Raw genomic sequence first — 19,681 nt, 5'->3', positions numbered from 1 at the left:
AAATATAAAGTTTTGTCTTAAAATATTTTTTTCTTAAACTGTTTTTGTCTTAAATATAAAGTTTTGTCTTAAAATATTTTTGTCTCAAATTGCTTTTGTCTTAATTTTGTCTTAAATTGTTTTTGTTCAAATATAAAGTTTTTTCTTAAATTGTTTTTGTCTCAAATTGTTTTTCTCTTAAATTTTATATTTAAGACAATTTAATTGATATTAAATTTTAATGTAAAATGATTAAAATAAAAAATGACCTTTTAAGAAAAAATATTTCTTTTGTCTTAAAAAAATGTCTTAAAAGTGCCCTTAGTGTAATAGTAACTAGTTCATTGAAAAAATGGATATTGGAACATAATGGATTTACCCTTATGTTAAAAATCAAACACAATATACAGATTAGGGTCATTCTTGCTTCTTTTATAACTATGTTGTAGGAAAAATGAATCAATTTTATCATACCACGACTTGGGTGCCTGTTTTAGTCCATACGGAGCTTTCCTCAATCTACAGACTAAATGCTTCCTAATACCATGTTAAAAATGGAAGACCATTGACCATACCTCATTTCTGAAGTAGCATTAGGTCATTAAAATTGATATGACCGAATCTTTGATGCCATAATTCTTCTGCAGTCATAACTGATGAAGTCAAGGTTTGGTGTGGTATGCTTCTTACATTAAGCTTATACATTCCTCCCACTCGAATACCTAATTCAATTGGCTTCATACAATCTAGAAGATCTTTAATAACACAATAAGACTTAAAAAACTCTACCTTAAGATTTTGATATGCTATCATAGAAATAGAGATCATATTCTTTTTTATTCTTGGTACATACATTACATTTTGAATATGCCTAACATTTCCAGGTAATACAACAAGAACATTACCATACCCTTTGATTTGGTACCCTCTATCATCACCAAGGTAGATATTAGCACCACTGTTGGTTTCTTTGAAATTTTCAAACCAATGTCTGTTACCTGTCATGTGAGTGGAAGCTCCTGAGTCCACAAACCAAGTTTCTGCTTCATCATCCTCAACAGAGAATGCATAATCAGATACAAACAATCTGAGATTCTGATTCTGATATTCATCAGAAAAGTTCCCTGCATGCTTCTTATGTCTATGTCGACCTTCATCAAGCTTCTTTTAATTTCTTAGCAATGTGACCAAATCTACCACAATAAAAACATTTGGGTCCTGAATCACTTTTGTTTGAAGACATACCTTGAGGTGGTTTTCTTTGTGGTGTACCTCCGCCTTTTTGTCCTGCACTTGCCTTCCCTCTGAAGGGCTTCTTCTTCGCCATTAAAGCAAGATCTGAACTCTGGGGTTTCAGAGTCATCCACCTTTCTTCCTCTTGCATCAGGATCCCTGTCAATTCTTCAAATTTTGGGGCTTTCTCTCTCACATTCAAGCCTATGATAAACATCTGATAGTCATCAGTCATACCATTCATGGTAATCGTGACGAGATCAGTGTTTGACACTATCTCCCCTATGTCACCCAACTTATCTCTGAGCTCCTTGATTCGAGAGATGAACGCAACCACTGATTCATTCTCCTCCATTTTAATGGAGAGAATCTTGCTTTTCAGAAACAACAGGCGATTTGTGTTTTTGATCTCGTACAGGTCCTTGAGAGTTGTCTAAATGTCGTTTGTTGATTTACATTCTCGGATGTGAGGGATAATACAATCTTTCACTGACAATTTTAACAACACTTTTTCTTTATTCTCCCTCTTTTCCCAGTCCTGGATTGTTGTTGTTGTTCTGCCTGTAGCTATGGTCGGCTTCAACTCATCACTGCTTGCAATCGCCCATGCGTTTTGCCCCTCCAACAGGGTCTGCAACTTAAATTTCCAATTAGAATAATTGGATCCATCGAGCTTATTGCTCTCATTCAAGTATGCCTCTGCCATCTGATTGTTCATATTGACAGGTCTACCTCAAAAAAAACATTCCACCTCCAACAATTGAAAGAAAACGGATCTATCTCCAGATCTTAAAAAAATGGTGCTCTTAATACAACCCCTTTCAGATGGGTGCACAAAACAAATCCTTTTTAAGGATATATAAACCTTCTTAAAAAAAATGACCCCCTTTTTAAATGTGCCCCAAACACTTTCCGCTTAAAAATATTATAACCCCTTAAAAAAAAAGAATTCAAAAGGAGAAAAAACGATTTCAAAGATACCCAACGATAGAGCTCCTTTCTTTTGATTGCGCCTCCAGAAGGTCTCCATAGTCAATCAACACCATGACCTGTGCACTCAAGTTCTCTGCTCCTCGAAACAAAATCGCAACAGATCTCGATCCACTACCCGACTTCCACTGCAGTTGACAAATCGGACCCCCTACCTCAAATCAGGTTGGTCCACCTATGCCAACTCATCCCTCCTCACGTTGTTTTGTCAACTGACTCCACGTGCAAACAGAGATCTAATCAATTCGATCAGTGCGTGCACCGATGCCAACTCGTAAACCTCAAATGTTGCCACAACAACCTCCACACCACGACTTCACAACAGATCTACGACCCCCGATAGCTTATTTAATAGCAAAATTTGGCCACACACCCGGCGCCAAGCTGCCGCCAATCGACCTGCCCAACTTCCACTGCAATTGATAGATGCAATCAAGCCACCACCAGCACGCAGATCCACCAACCAATGTTGGATCTGTGGATCTCAGTCCATCGCTGCACCACACCTCACTGTTGTGCCCCGAGACCACGACTCTGCCACCACCACCCTCACCATTGATTGGCCTGATCAGTGGAGCCATAGATCGAGCCCCCACGATTCCACTGCACTAACAGTCTATAAATACGTAGTCAACAGGTCATAAGTGCCAAAACTTGGTAGCGTTCATTGTTCTGAATCTGCACATCCACGCAAACTGCAGTTCGACACTCTCTTGGAATGAGCATCACTCCACGAATTCAAAGCTGCTCATGCCCTTGGTCACTGTTTCCTTTCAGATGGTTCCTCCGATCAACAACAGCTACACCAATTACCAGACAACTACACTGATCTCCAGGCTTGCGCAACAACGCCTTAAAAAAACAACGAGTCAACCAACTTCCACGTTGACTAGGAGCAATGCCCTTTTTCTGGTCAAATCCACGCTGAGGCGAATCACATAAATTAAAGGGTGATAAGCATGATTTTTTATGCCAAATCCTGCACTGCTCCAAAGCTAGGTCAACACTACTTCCAACTATCAATCCAGCACTACTTCAATTATCCTCACAAAAAAAAAAAAAAAAACTTCTCGTGCTGTACTTCAACACTTTTGCCTCCTCGCCAGCAGACCTCCTTCGTATCACTAAGGGCCACAATCCTGCCCAAGGCACTCACCCAATCACCAAAGCACTTTGGTTTGGACTCACTCAACCTTGAAGTTCACCTGGAGAGTGCCTTACAGACCTGTTTCAAAACAAAAGTGACCATAGGAGGCTGGCACTGAAGGACAAACTCAAAAAGATCAAGATGGAGAAGGGCAACTCAATTTCTAAGAACTTGATCAAGTTCATCCAATGTCAGGATGAGTTTGGAAGTGTCGGAGTTACTATTGGAGAAGATGATCCAATGATCCTAGCACTTCTAGGCCTTCCCAAGAGCTGGCACAGTTACCAAGACTCAGTTAATTGGAGGTAGAATCTACCAGAGTGGGAGCGGCTGTGGTCCGACTTGGTATAAGAAGAGATTTGGCAGAACACCAGAGATGGGACCTCATCCAAAGAAGTGGAAGAGGAATTTGTGTTAATCAAAAAAGAAAATAAATCCAAGTGGGAGAAGTCCCAAGGTGAGGAGGGTGGCAAGAAGAAGAACTTGTCAAACATCAAGTGTTTTCATTGTCACGAGTTCAGGCACTATGTCACAAAATGCCCACAAAAGAAAGAAAGCAAGAAGGAGCCTGCAGTAGCAGTAGTAGGTGAAGCTCTAGCTTTACAATTTGAACTTGATTTCACTCTCATTGCATGCGTGGCAGGCACTGTAATGGGAAGCATGTGGTATCTCAACAGCGGTGCCTCATTTTGTATGACGAGGAACAAAGATCTCTTCAGTGACTTGGAGGGTAAAGATCTCAAGCAGAACATAAAGTTTGGTGATGATGGGAGGTATAGCGCGACCGATACCGGTACTGTTACTGTTACTTTTCAGAGGGATTCTGGCTCCCCTCTCAGACTCACGGATGTGATCTATGTTCTAGGAATAAAGAAGAATCTTGTTTCCATCACGGTATTGGAAGGCCATTGCTAGGATGTTATTATTAGCAAAGGAAAGATTTTCCTTAGACACATCACCACAAGAAAAGTGAAACAGATCGGTGTGCTAGTCAAGAACCTGTATGCACTTGAGGTACCTTGAGGAGCAAGGCAAAGGTTAGAGACTTGGTTGTTGAGAGGGAGCATGCATTACCTCTCAACATGTAGCCTCAGAAGCAACCTCAACAAGTTGTGGAGAAACCACAATTGGAGAAACAGAGAGGAGACCGAGTGGAGACATCCACTCAAGAATATACCTACAGTAGAGGGAAATTTCAAGCCATGTGGGCAGAGGGAGCACATGCAGCCATACCTCCAGGTGAGAGGTGGGGTAATGTGAAGCAATAGTCCCAAGAGTTCAGAAATTGGGTAGGATCCATTGAGGTGTTTTCTTGTCTCTTGGATCACTACCTTGCTACAGGAGCCCACAATATTCAATAACAAGAGGATCAGTGTCAGTCAGATACTGAGGAGTGTAGAGTAGTGTTGACAACAGAGCAGGAGGTTCAGGAGTAGAGACAGTAGCAACATAATTTTCCCAATAGATAGTTGCAAACATAGTTGATTCAACTTATTTTATTAGGATGTTTTTTTATTGCAGATGTTGTAGTACCAACAACAACAATAAAAAGTGTTGCATGCAAAACATTCCAAAGGTACCAAATCGGGATAGAGTTGAATTCCTTTCTTGTTGAGAGGGAGTGTTGAAAATAGAAACAAGAAATGTTAAAAATAGCATCAAGAAAAATCCTAATTTAATTTGTCCTTGAATTAAATTAGGAATTAAATTGTAATTCAATTCTCATAGCAACGTGTAGCAATCAACTAAGTTAATTTGACTTAGTTGGCTCAGTAAATTCGAGTTGGAAGTCTATCTAGAGTCATTTAGAGTGATCCATAAATTTTAGGGGCCCAAGTTGAGTTCTTATTGAGTTGTAATTATTTAATTCAATTTAATTGAGTTAAAAATTTAGTTAAACTAGTTCTAACTATTGGAGGAACTAGTGAGAGGTCAAGTGAATTAAATTGGATTTAACTCACATGCAGTGATCAATCAGATAACTCATAACTCACTCAAAATAATGCATGTCAATTCAGAGGAATACCTAGTTGAGATTAGAGTTCAGGGACAATGTACTATCAATTGTAAAATCATCTAACTTAAAGAGGTGATGCATGCAATCAGAGGAAGTCCTATGGATGGATTGTGCAGTTATGAGTGAGGAATTTACCAATTAAATATGGGCTAATTCCCTAGGCAACTGCGTAAGGAAGTAGGAGCTTGGAAGGCAATAGATTTGGCTAAGTATTGGCTTAAGCTAGCTTGTGAAGCAGTGAGATAGTTTGTACTTGTGTATAGATTGTTCAGGTTGAATAGGCATTGTATTTTCTTCTCAGATCTTCTGGTTAATGCAATATAAAAATAGCGCGGTTTTTAGCTAGTGCTTTCCCTAGAAAAATATTGTGTTATGTTTGATTGAAATTATTCCTTTTCTGCTTCGTGATTTCATGGATCAATTTTTGTTTCTGCTGATGAGTAGAGTAGATTCAAGTCTATTGTTCTAGCATATTACATAAGCAGTTTGAATCTACAGTAAAAATCTACAGTGCATTGTGACAACTATTTTCTCAATATGAAAATCAACCATGGTCAACCATTGTCCAACGTCACATTGTGAGAAATTTTGTCTCAATTTGAAAATCAATCATGGTCAAGTATAGTCCAACGTCGCATTGTGACATAGATTTTATTAATATGAAAATCAACTGTGGTCAACCATGTTTATTTGAGGGGTTATATACCTTTGGTTTATAATATTTATCTCTTGGGTTTAATATTATTCCCTTGGGTTTTTAGTATTTTTTTTTTCTCCGTAAATGCTAATTCTATCAAAGAAAATAAAAATATGTACAAAGAGGTTACAACCTTTGAGGAGGCTGCGGCCAGTCCTCTACCAAAAACTCAGAGACCTTACAGTTCAGGCTTAATGCCGAATTTACAAAACATACTACAAAATTTTTGGTTCGGGCACTGACATACTGAAAAAGATTGCCCAGACTGAGTTCATCATGCCCTACATTGACCACAAAAACTGAGAAGCAACTATCATAGCCATTTCTATAACAAAAAACAGAGACTGGAATGACATTGGCCCCTCTCTGTAGCCAGAGAATGGACCAGACAGAGACATCTATCCTCAGAATTGACGACACATACCCAAAATTGCTTAGACCACCCGACAGAGAGGAAACAGTTCTAATCTGCATGCTTTGATGAATCTGGCATTTCCTCTTCCGCCTGGCTGGAAGAAGCGACCCAGGTCACAAACCCACTGTCGTCATAAACAGGTTCGCCACCATCAGGAGTGGTCACCAAATTTAAAACACCGCCTGCCCACTGAGTCGGGCCGCAAGGCACAATATCACTTTGAGCCGGATCCACGGGTTGTTGTGGCACCTCCGAGACATGGCCAACCTCTTGCTGGTTATCTGCCTGGAACACCATCCCTGTCAGGTCCCCGAGAAGCACACTGTCTCCCTGAGATTGAGAGGGGGTAGTTGTAGCCGAGCTGACCTGGTTACTGTCTTCCTCCGCGAGAACGATAGTAATGCTTGCTGTCAAAACAGGCCTATTAAGCCGGCTTTGGAAAGTGAATCTGGCGGTCTGGAATGAACTATTCGGAATGGGCCTGGCTTGTTCCAGAGGCGGAGAAGAAGGGGATGCAGAGGCAATAGGGATAACATTCTGAGGAACAGGGCGAGAAGGTTGGCCTCTATTCCCTGTATGACTACCTCTGCGAGGAACACCGCGGCGTCGAGGCATCCTCAGAAGCACAAATTGACAAGCAGAGAGATTGAAACAGAGTAAATCTATTACCTGAGGAACGCAAACAGCTTCGAGGAATTTACAAATCCACGCTAACAGCCAGATTCGGAACACTAGACAGAGGTTCTGAGGCAGCTCTGCCGCGCTATGAATCGCTCCAATGACTGAAACAGGCGTGATGAACCGATCCATGACAATATACCAAATTCTCTGCCGATCACGCATGCCTGCATTAATGCCGGACTGCAGAACCAACATTCGAGACTGCCCGGAATTGAATTCACTTACGCTTAAGCCCTGTTGCCCACCTGCTACGCGTACCCTGCAAACGTTCCACCTGCCGTCTGCCAGGCCAGCTGCCTGTGTTATGCGGCTTGTCATTAATATGACTTGATACCACCCGCATCCGGGTCCTTGGGTTTTTAGTATTAATCCCTTGGTTTTATAATATTTATCTTAGGGTTTATATACCTTGGGTTTATAATATTAGTCCTCTGTGTTTAATATTATTCCCTAGGTTTTATAATACCTTGGGGTTTTAGAATTAATCTAGCGGGTTTATAATATCAATCCCTTCGGTTTATCAATCTAAGGGTTCATATTCCTAGGGTATAATATTATTCATAAGGTTTATAATATTAATCCTGGGGTTTAATATAAATCCCTTGGGTTTATAATCATGGTCAACCATGCACAACCATGGTCCAATTTCACATTGTGACAAAGATTACCTCAATATGAAAATCAACCATGGTCAAATTTTGCATTGGGACAAAGATTGACTCAATATGGAAATCAACCATGGTAAAAACATGGTCAACCATGTTTATTTTAAGCTTTATAGTATTTATCTTAGCTTTTATATACCTAGGGTTTATAATATTAATCCCTTAGGTTTAATATTACTCACTTGGGTTTATAATCCCTTAGGTTTTTAGTATTAATCCCTTGACTTTATTATTCCCTCCAGTTTATAATATTAATCTATTGGGTTTATTAATCTATGGGTTAATTTTCCTAAGGTATAATATTATTCATAGGGTTTATAATACCTTTAATGCTTGATTTTAATATAAATCCATTGCATTTATAATCATGGTCAACCATAGTCCATCGTCACATTGTGACAAATTTTTTCTCAATATGAAAATCAACCTGGTCCAATGTCGTAATGTGACAAAGATTACCTCGATATGTAAATCAATCATACTGAACTATGATCAACCATGGTCCAATGTCGCTTTGTGACATAAATTATCTCAATATGAAAATGAACCATGGTCAACCACGATCAACCATGTTTATTTTAGGGTTTATAATATTTATCTTAGGGCTTATATACCTTGTTTTTATAATATTATTCCCTTGGGTTTATAATACCTTGGGGTTTTAGAATTAATCCCTTCGGTTTATTATTCCCTTGGGTTTATAATATCAAACACTTGGGTTCATTAATCTATGGGTTCAAATTCTGAGGGTAAAATACTATTAATATGGTTTATAATATTAATTCTAGGGTTTAATATAAATCCCTTGCGTTTACAATCATGGTCAACCATGGTCAACGATGGTCCAATGTCACATTGTGCCAAAGATTATCTCAATATGAAAATCAACCATGGTCAATCATGGTCCAACGACGCATTGTGACAAACATTGTCTCAATATGAAAATCAACGATGGTAAACCATGGTCAACCGTATTTATTTTAGGGTTTGTAAAATTTATCTTAGGGTTTTTATACCTTGGTTTTATAATATTTATCCCTTGGGTTTAATATTATTCTCTTGATTTTATAATCCCTTGGGTTTTTAGTATTAATCCCTTGGGTTTATTAATCTAAGTGTTCATATTCCTAGGGTATAGTATTATTCATAGGGTTTATAATATTAATCTTTGGGTTTAATTTAAATCCATTGGGTTTATAATCATGGTCAACCATGGTCCAATGTCACATTGTGACAAAGATTTTCTTGATATGAAAACCAACCAATGTTGCATTGTGACAAGGATTGTCTCAATATGAAAACCAACCATGGTCAACCATGGTAAATCATAATAATAATCATTATTATAGGCCTTCAGCGTATATCAACCATATTTACTAATGTGGTTTTGCATGTGATTGATATAAGCCTTTGACGTATATCAAATTCATTTACTAATGTGATTGTGCTAGCACAACCACATTGAAAATAAAACATGGTTAGCCATGGTCAACCATGGTCCAATATATTATGTCACAAAGATTGTCTTCATATGAAAATCAATCGTGGTCAAACATGGTCCAACGTCACATTGTGACAAATATTGTCTCAATATAAAAATTCAACCATGGTAAACCATGGTCAATCATGTTTATTTTAAGGTTTATAATATTTATCTTAGGATTTATATACCTTGGGTTTATAATATTATTCCCTCAAGTTTATGACCCCTTGGGTTTTTAGTATTAATGCCTTGGGTTTATTATTCCCTTGGGTTTATAATGTCAATCCTTTAGGTTTATTAATCTATGGGTTCATATGCCTAGGGTATAAAATTATTCCTAGGGTTTAGAATATTAATCTTGGGGTTTAATATAAATCCCTTGTGTTTATAATCATGGTCAACAATAGTACAACATCGTATTGTGAGAAATATCATCTCAATAAGAACATCAAGCATGGTTAACCGTCATCAACCATGATTAACCACGATCAACCATGATTAAGAATAATAAACAAATATAAACATTATTATTGTTATTATTATCATTTATAGTTTTCAGAAATAATATTAAAAATTAATTAATTATTTTATAATTGTTTAGTTTGATTTTATACTTTTGTGATCCATATTTAATTATTATTTTTAATTATAATTATTTTATAATTATTTAGTTTGATTTTACATTTTATCAAAAATATTTAGTTATTTAATATTATTTATTATTTAATTTAAATTTATTATTATTATTTAATAATATTATTAATTGGTAAGAGTAACAATATTAATTAATAACAATAATTTTAATAATAACAATTATTTTAAAATGATAATCATTATTATTATATATTTAGTATTATTAATTAATTAATATTATTAAATAAATAATTTATATTACATAATTTAAAATTTAATAATAATAAATGACATTTAATATTATATAATAATAATTATTAATTTTAATGATAATAATAATATTTTGTTTCAATAGTTTTTTTTGTATTATTATTATACCCGCAGAAAGCATGCAGGTTATAATATTTTTTCTTTTAGTAAAATAGATTGACTTTCTATTACTTTTGAACTTTCTAAATAGATTTTATAAAGTTCATTAAAGTTTTGAACAAATTAAATATTAAACTAAATAGTTTGAAAATAAAAAATAAATTTTGAAAATTTTTAACATTGAATTTCTATTTTCTGATTGGTTCATTTATACGAAATGACTAATTTTGTGGTGTTTAAAATTGAATTGTAGGAAAAAAAATTATTTAAAAAACAAACAATCAAAAAAATCTTGTATGCAACCAAGTGTCATAACATTTAATAAAGAGTACACCTATCAAATCTAAATATTTATGAAAATGAATTGTCATTGTATGAAGTACCAAACCAAGTGTCGTAACATTTAATAAAGAACACGCCTATCAAATCTAATTATTTATACTTAATAATTTACTTTTACACCACTTTTTCAATATTTATTTTTACTATATAGTTTTACTAATAAAAATGTACAAGACAATAAATATAGTTATTCATATATTATATTATATTATTTTTAATTTAACAATTTTTAATTTTTTAGTTAATAATTATATAATGAATCTAGTATAAAATAAATAACAACATATTTTTAAGTTACAATAACCATTTAAATTAATTTATTTGCATAAACTATTTAGATTTCCTTTTAAATATTATTTATTTATAATTAATTTATTTAGAAAATGTTTAATTTATTTATTTTTTATATGAAAAATATTGATGTTGCATTTCAAAATTTATATATTTATAATTTTTAGTACAATTTTTTACATAATAATAATAATAATCTAATTTTAAGATATATAAATATGATATTATATGTAAAACTATTTTAAATTGAGGTTTATGATTACTATGTATTATAGTTTATGATTACTATATATATATAGATGGTTTTGGAGGTTTTAACTCTATAAACATTTAAATTAATCTAAAGTAGCTATCAATTACATTTTACATAAGGAGGTACTAAGTAGCAACACTGCATATTACACTTGTTTATTAATTTATTTAATTTAATTGTTGTGGTTGTTGTTTTTCTTATATTTATAATAATAAAAGAATATTAATAATGTTTAGAATATTATATCTATGGACATGTTTATCAATAAAATATTTTTTAATATAATAATAATTTCCATTATATATATATATATATATATATATATCCGTTGACATTTTTGCCATAATTTGTTTTAATTATTTTAAAATATTAATATATTCTTTTAGTATCAGAATTTTGAAATGGTGTATCAAAAGTTGAGTTTGTCATTTTTATAAATATGCATGATTTATTAGAGAGTCTCAATTAATTTATTATTTTCTTAAGGTTTGATAAACTACATTGGTCTTAGTGGACGTTAATCATTATCATCATCATCAACATCTATTAAAGATATTCCATTATAACAATTTGTCACAACAATAATTATAATTTTAATATAACTATGTTGTTGTTGAGATCTTCTGGAATATGATGTTGCAACACTATGTGTCGACGTTTCAGGCAAACACTTCACTCATCTTTAGCGAGAGAAAGCTATATCAGTGATACAATGAGTGCTAGGCCAAGAATAAATACATCAAGAATGTGAGCGTTAAGGGATGCAAGGATATCTGATGAACGTTATTGAAAACTAAAAAAATAATTAAAACTATAAAGGAAGAGGTCAACTAAGATTAGTAATAATAATATTATATAATTAAATCAAATCCTTAGTTTAGGAATAAATTAAATTAAAGTAAATTTAAAAGATTAGTCAAAACGACAAAAAAGGGAGGTAAATGAATTGAATACAATATAATCAATAATATGACTAGTTAATATTAATTAAAAGAATAAGGTTAATAAGAAATTTTGGTCAAAGTAATGATAAGTTACAAATATTAATTAGAGAAAGCCAAATTAACAAATTAATAAAATAAAGAACTACATTAAAATATCAGACATGAAAAAGATGATGGTAAAAGTAAAAGGTAAAGAAGTAGGTCAAAATGAAAAGCCAATGATAAAGATAAGGTTAACAAGGAGATATTATAACTAGCAATTTCCCTAAAAGGTGCAAAGAGAGGCTGATAGGATTTTTAAATTGTGATAATTTCAAAGACATTTACATTTGAATTCAACTTCCAATATTATCAACATTTCAAGGGAGAATATATCACAATTTAATAAGAAATAAAAAGTGGAATCTCAACCCATTAATTGATTATATCAAATTAAGAAAAAGTTTAGATATCTTTTTAGGTGATCTTTTTCAAATTTCAATGTGAAGTTAGAAATATTTCTGGTTGTGGCCCAAACTGTAATAAACCCATATATACGGTTATATAACTTCAATAAACCCACACATACGGTTATATAAATTCCTAAAAAGTGTTGGTTAGATCATTATAAATATCCTTATATGTAGTTATGTAACTTTTCATAAATTATTAGGGAGATCATTTTTAAGAGAGGTGGATTAGAAGAGTATCTCATTTATCAAGAAAGAAATTTGCAACTTTGAATCAACTGTCTCCAAGAATGACTAGGAAGCATGAGTATTGCTCGCTGGAGGAAATTATCATGAAAGGGATTCCTGTTCCACCTGTACTATGACCTAAATTAGAGTCTCCACAGATGGAGACATGTCCTACATGGCCATCACATGTCCAATAGCTCTGACACAACTATACTACCAAGCCCTCATTTCATTTTCCAGTTAGTCAATAATAGGGGGTTAGTTTCGAACTTGTGACTTCATCATGGCCCGCTCCTCATTTTGTAGCGTTGTTAATAGTCAATAATAGGGGGTTAGTGTAGAACTTGTGATTTCATCGTGGCCCACTCCAAAGTTTGGCTAGTGTAGAAAAAATAGATATTGAAACAGAATGGATTTACCATTTCAGCTAGTAAATCCTGAACAGGAGTATGTACGAGCATTTGTCTGACTAATATGATTTCCCATTTGAGCTAGTAAATCCTTTATTAATGATGCCATAACCCTTCCATATCATGTCATCTACCGTGCACATGAAGCTCACACGAAAAGTTGCTTTTGAGAAAATTGTGGCGAAAAGGTGTGTGATAGTTCGCATTCTACCTACCGTGGACAGGAAGCTCACACTCGAAAAGTTGCTCTTGGGAAAGTTGTGGCGAAAAGGAGTGTGATAGTCTGCATTCTACCGTGCACAGGAAGCTCACACTCGAAAAGTTGCTTTTAGGAAAGTTGTGGCGAAAAGGTGTGTGATGGTCCGCAGGAAGTGGGTAGTGGGTAGTGGGCACCAATAGAAAACGACCAAATCGTTGAGACTTTGACGTCTAGGGACCAATAAACATATTTTATGTTGGCGAGTGTTTCTTGTGTTTCTTGGCGACTTGAGAATTACAGAAAGCAACCTTATACACTGGGGATTCAATCGTTTAAATAACTAGGTATTGATACACAGACAAAATATCAAAGGTGCAGCTGGTAACTTCATTGGAGTTGCTAGATCATTCAGTCGAAAAAATAGAGGTTGAGCTCACATTCCCCAATATCTGTAACACATTTTAGTTATTGCTTCTTTGTTATTCTATATCCAACGGCAGATATGATTAACTTAACAACAGTTGGTGACGCTACATGCTCGGCATCCTCCACGGCATCCACCTCACAGGGCAATAGCTGCAGGTATGTTTCTGATGTATTCATAAATCACCGTGGTCCTGACATGAAGAAAGGCCTCGCCAGTCATATCTACCGTCGCCTGAAAGAACATGGATTAAGAGTATTTTTGGACCAGCCAGAATTACAGAAGGGAGAGAACATGACTTCTCAAATCGAAGAGGCTATTCGAACTTCCACGGTGCATGTAGCGATCTTTTCTCCAAGATATCTAGTTGGTGTCTCAACGAATTAGTATTGATGTTGGAGTCGGGCTCAACAATTATTCCCGTCTTTTATCATGTCAATCCTTGGGAACTTCGGTGGACACAGAGCCAAGATGGAGTTTATGCTCGAGCCCTGAGCATTCTCCAGTGTATCCTTCTGTGTAAAGAGGACGAAAATGGAGCGTATGCTCGAACCCTGTGCATATTGGAAAAGAAGACAACAGTAGATCCTCAAACCAATACAAAGAGGCCACGGCATAACTCGAACACTATTGAGAAATGGAGGAATGCCCTTTCTATTGTAGCAAACACAAGCGGCATTGACCTGAAGGCGTGTAATGGGTAAGAGCACCCCTGCTTCTCCCTTCTTAGCTTTTAATTTGCTGGATTAATAAGGATATCGATATTTTTGTAGACGTTCCTTACCAGACAGTTATTGTGGATATTATTCAGTGACTAAGGGCTGCTCGTTGATGAGGTCGTTGAACAAGTTCTGAAAAAAGTTCGCAGACCACTTCTGAATGTCGCTAAATATCCAACTGGCCTGTTTGAAAAAGTAAAGGATGTGGACATCACAGTGTCACTGCAACGGCAAAGCGGGAAGCCCAGTATTGTGGGAATTGCGGGTCTTGGCGGAATTGGAAAAACGACCATCGCCAAAGAATTATTCAATCGGGAGATGTCAAATTACGACCGATCTTGCTTCTTGTCTGATGTCAGATCAGGAAATTTGCTTTCCCTGCAGAGTAACCTTCTTAACCGTTTGAGTCTCTCGAATATACATATAAACAACATTGATGAAGGCATGGGGGCCTTCAAAAGGCATATCTCTCTTTCTGAGCAGATAGTTTTAGACGATGTTGATCATATTAATCAACTAGATGCATTATTTTCCCCACTTAAAGATACTGTTCATCCAGGAAGCCTAATTTTAATTACAACTCGCAATAAAGACGTGCTCACAAGCTCAGGGATCGCAGAGTCCTCTATCTACACGCTGAAAGGCCTAAATCGAGAGCACTCGAAAGAACTCTTTTGCTCCCATGCCTTTGGTCAGCCCCGTCCTGCGTTGGGATTTGAGGACGTGGTGGAAAAGTTTTTGGATATCTGCAATGGGTTGCCCTTATCTCTTAAAGTGCTTGGAGCCCTTCTTTGTGGAAAATATGATTTAGAATATCGGAGAGCGCAATTGCACAAAACCTCCAAAATACTTCCCACCGATATTCAAAGCACACTTAAAATTAGTTATGACGCCCTGGATAAAGAGGAAAAACAGATATTCTTAGACATTGCCTGTTTTTTCATTGGAGAACACAGGGATACCGTCATCAGAATATTGGACGGATCCGGTTGGGAAGGATGGCTGGGTCTTCGTAACCTAGAGAACAGATCCGTTGTCGAGGTCGACAGTGAAAACTGTATAAGAATGCACGACCAGGTTAGAGACCTTGGCAGAGATCTCGCAAAGGAAACTCCTGAGCTTCGGCTTTGGTGGTTGACTGACAGCTTTCTTCATAATCTTTCTACGCGATCTCCTGTAAGTATTTTGTAGATTTCAACGGGCTTTGAAGTTTTGAAGTATTACAACTTTGCAAGATTGACCATCTTGTTTTTAACAGTTCGAGGTGATCAATTCAGGTGCGTGGAATTAGCATGGTTCACGGAAATGTCTCTGAACAATCTGACAGCTTAAAGCTGCTTAGGGCTGAAGGTTATTTTGTTGAACGCCTATTCCGGGCTGGGCAGTTACCACAACTAATATATCTCCGCTGGGAGAATTGCCCGTACTCGTCCTTCCCTTCCTGGATTTCACTAAAAACTTTACGAGTTTTATATATACAGAAGGTGAGCCACCTGCAAACACTGTGGCAACATGAATCTCAGATAATCTTTTCTTTTTTCTTTGAAACAGATTTTTGTTTTGTTTTTCTCCAAATTATAAAAATTGCTTGCACTTGACAATTGTCTTCGCATACCACAATGCGAATGTTCACATTTATAGTGTCGAACCCACTTTATTAATGTACATTGCAGGCACCTCTAGAATTGAGGGAATTGTATATTCGTGCTCCCCTTTTAAAAGTTCCAAAGTCTATTGGAACGCTGAAGCACCTCCAAAAATTTGTCTTGTGGGGGAGTTACTTAGAAATTTTGCCAAATGAATTCTGTCATATGGATTCCTTAAAACACCTTGCATTAATGTATTGCTGCAGTCTGCAGGCGCTCCCAAACTCACTGGGGAACTTAACAGCTCTCCAAAGTCTTGAGTTGGGCAGCTGTTTTGCTCTGCATACGCTCCCAGACTCGGTTGGGAATTTAACAGGACTCCAAAGTCTTGACTTGAAGGGGTGCTCTACTCTCCAGACGCTCCCAAACTCGGTTGGTAACTTGACGGCACTCCAAAGGCTTGACTTAGGTGGGTGCTTCTCTCTGCAGAGGCTGCCTGACTCGGTTGGGAACTTGACAGGTCTCCAAAGTCTTGACTTGGCCGGATGCTCTCGTTTGCAGAGACTCCCAGGTTCGATTGGAAACTTGACGGGCCTCCGATGTTTTCACTTAGGCGGGTGCTTCTCTCTGCAAATGCTTCCAGACTCGGTTGGGAACTTGATAAGCCTGCAAAGTTTTCATTTGAGTGGGTGCTCTGCGCTGCAAACACTCCCACACTCAGTTGGGAATTTGATTGGCCTCCAATATCTTGACTTTGGCGAGTGCTCCACTCTGCAGATGCTCCCGGACTTGTTTGGGAGCTTGACAGGTCTCGAACGTCTTCACTTGGGAGGGTGCTTCGCTATGCAAACTCTCCCAGACTCGATTGGGGATTTGACGGGTCTCCAACGTCTTCACTTTGGCGGATGCTCCGCTATGCAAATGCTGCAGACACTCCCAAATTGGATTGGGAATTTGAAGGGCCTCCAACGTCTTCACTTGGGCCAGTGCTTCGCTCTGCAGACGCTCCCAGAGTGGTTTGGCAATTTGATGAGCCTCCAACATCTTCACTTGGGTGGGTGTCCCTCTTTGCAAACACTGCCAGACTCATTTGGGAAGTTGATGGGCCTCCAAACTCTTTACTTGGGTGGGTGTTCTGCTCTGCAGACGTTACCAGACTCGGTTAAGAACTTGGTGCAGACTATCCAAAGCACTCAGAGTTAGTTGGGAACTTGACGGGTTTCCAAAGTCTTTACTATGAAGAGTCTGCCACGCTAGGTTGGAAACTTTATGGGACTCCAACTTTGAGCATTTTGGAAGGGTGTTGCAATTCACAGATGTTGTCTACACTTTGTTGAAATGGTAATTTCCACTGTAAGTCAAAACCGGCAGTTTTCCCCGCGCTGGCTCTGTTTTTCTTTCTTCTGCGATGCGATTAGATCGCAAATCACATCCATGACTGTTGCCTCAATCGGTTCTCTTGACTTCTTCCGACGCGACGTTGCGATGCGATCATATCGCTATCGCAAATCGCATTCCCGCCCTGTTGCCTCCGTTACGACCTGTGTCTTCTGCCGATTGCGATTCTGCGATGCGATTCGATCGCAAATCACATATCTCACCTTCTTCAAACCGATCTCAGCCGTCCGATTGACATCTACGGTTATGGTTGTGGGCACATGTTTTTTTGTTTTATTATCGTAAGAACCTCCGTAGCCGCTGTATGACAGGGTTAATAACAAAAGGAATGTATCGCCATGCTGAAACATTTAATGAATTTACTGTGGTCAGTAAAGGTAGGTAGAATTTAATTTTATTGTTTTTTTTAATTCTCACGGGAGTTTGCTTTTAGGGTATAGGTAAAACAAAAAGTCAATGTATGTAATGTTTTTTTAGAGTTTGTAATATGTAGCAGAGCGTATGAAGAAGTAAAAAAAAGGAGGTTTTTACATGCACATCAGTGTGTAATATGCAGAGAGGGAATGTAATGTGAGACGTAGCAGCGCTCAAACGAATAAAAAAAAAACTTTTACATAGCAGTGTAAACTTATACAGCAGAGACAGATTTTTTTTAATGTAATGCACAGCAGTGAATGTAAGAAGTAAAAAATTTACACACAGCAGTGTCAATTTTGCTAAGGAGAGACAGAGTAAAAGTTTTTTTTTGAAACTGAAGTGTTCTCGGTGAAATCCCTCTGATAGAGGAAGATCATTTCTGTAACAACAGTGGTTTTATTAATGAATACAAAGTTTTTATTGTGCGTGTGAAAACTCTGTCTTCCCAGAACCAATTTTTGTTCCTCTGTGTTAAAATAGAGCATTGTTCTGTTCTGTTCAAGTTATTTTTGTTTTGGAATTAAACAGAAAATTCCCAACATGGTATCGGAGCTTGTCCAGGCTCTTTGAAGGTGTCAAAGAAGCTGAAGGAATGATTTCTTGCTGCAGCAGCTTCTCCAGCAGAGTGAAGACTCAGTCAAGGTATTTCTCAAGTTAGTTATTTGTGAGCACAGTCAAGTATTTTGAAGCATAAGTTAAGAGTGCAAGAATGGCTAGAGCCAGCACTAGCATGGGTATCTGTAATACTCAGTTCCCACAGTTTAATGGAAAAAACTATGACTATTGGGCAATAACCATGAGAGCTCTGCTTGCTTCCCAAGACTTATGGGAATTTGTTGAGGATGGTTTTGAAGAACCAACAGATGAAAATGAGTTTAATAACTTAACTCAAGCAGAGAAAGATCTGTTGAATAGCAATAAGAAGAAGGATTCTAAAGCCCTCTACCTTTTGTATCAAGCAGTGCATGAGAGTGTGTTTCCAAGGATAGTAGCAGCTAAGAGATCCAAAGAAGCATGGCAAACTCTCAAGACAGCCTATCAAGGCATGGAGAAAGTGAAGACAACAAAACTACAGTTGCTGAGGAGAGATTTTGAGAGTCTCTACATGAAGGAGTTAGATAATATTGACTCATTCTTCACACATGTGATTGGTCTAGTCACACAGATAAGGTCTCATGGAGAGATTCTTGAAGAAAGGAGGATTGTAGAGAAACTATTGAGGATCTTACCCTCAAGGTTTGATGTGATTGTCACCACCATAGAAGAGACAAAGGATCTCACAAACTTTTCAGTTGATGAACTACATGCATCACTGATAACACATGAACAAAGATTGAGCAGAAATGAAAACTCATCTCTAGAACATGCCTTCAAGACCCAGATGTCCTTTGGAAGAGGAAGAGGTCAAGGTAGAGGAAACAAGAGAGGAAGAGGCAGAAGCCAAAACAGAGGTGGAAGAGACAGTCCAGCAAATGCTCAAGGAAGAGGCAGCAATCCAAATCAGAACCAAGGCCAAGGCAGCAGCCAACAAAGTGGACAACATCATGCTTAAGGACAAAGGTATGATAAATCCAATGTCCATTGTCACTATTGTAAACAATATGGGCATTATGCAAATGAATGTAGGAAGAAACATCATGATATGAGTAATAGAACTAGTGAAAATTTCACTAGAGAAAATATCAGCCAAAATAATTTGTTTTTAGCTTGTA

The 19,681-nt window shown here is 36.8% G+C and overlaps 1 protein-coding gene across 1 annotated transcript; it reads left to right on the top strand.

The window, feature by feature from the left end:
• Positions 1–13,927: 13,927 nt before the first annotated feature.
• Positions 13,928–17,320, top strand: LOC149200811 (disease resistance protein Roq1-like). The gene is made up of 6 exons (XM_089401082.1): positions 13,928–14,182; positions 14,314–14,549; positions 14,718–15,744; positions 15,846–16,052; positions 16,242–16,725; positions 16,932–17,320. Exons 1-6 carry the CDS (start codon positions 13,928–13,930, stop codon positions 17,318–17,320), a joined length of 2,598 nt encoding a protein of 865 aa, XP_089257208.1.
• Positions 17,321–19,681: the final 2,361 nt, after the last annotated feature.

Source organism: Pinus tabuliformis, chromosome 2_1, assembly GCF_031772625.1.
Source record: "Pinus tabuliformis cultivar Carrire ecotype Pingquan chromosome 2_1, CPIR1, whole genome shotgun sequence".
Taxonomy (NCBI): domain Eukaryota; kingdom Viridiplantae; phylum Streptophyta; class Pinopsida; order Pinales; family Pinaceae; genus Pinus; species Pinus tabuliformis.
This window is presented reverse-complemented; position numbering and strand designations above follow the sequence as displayed.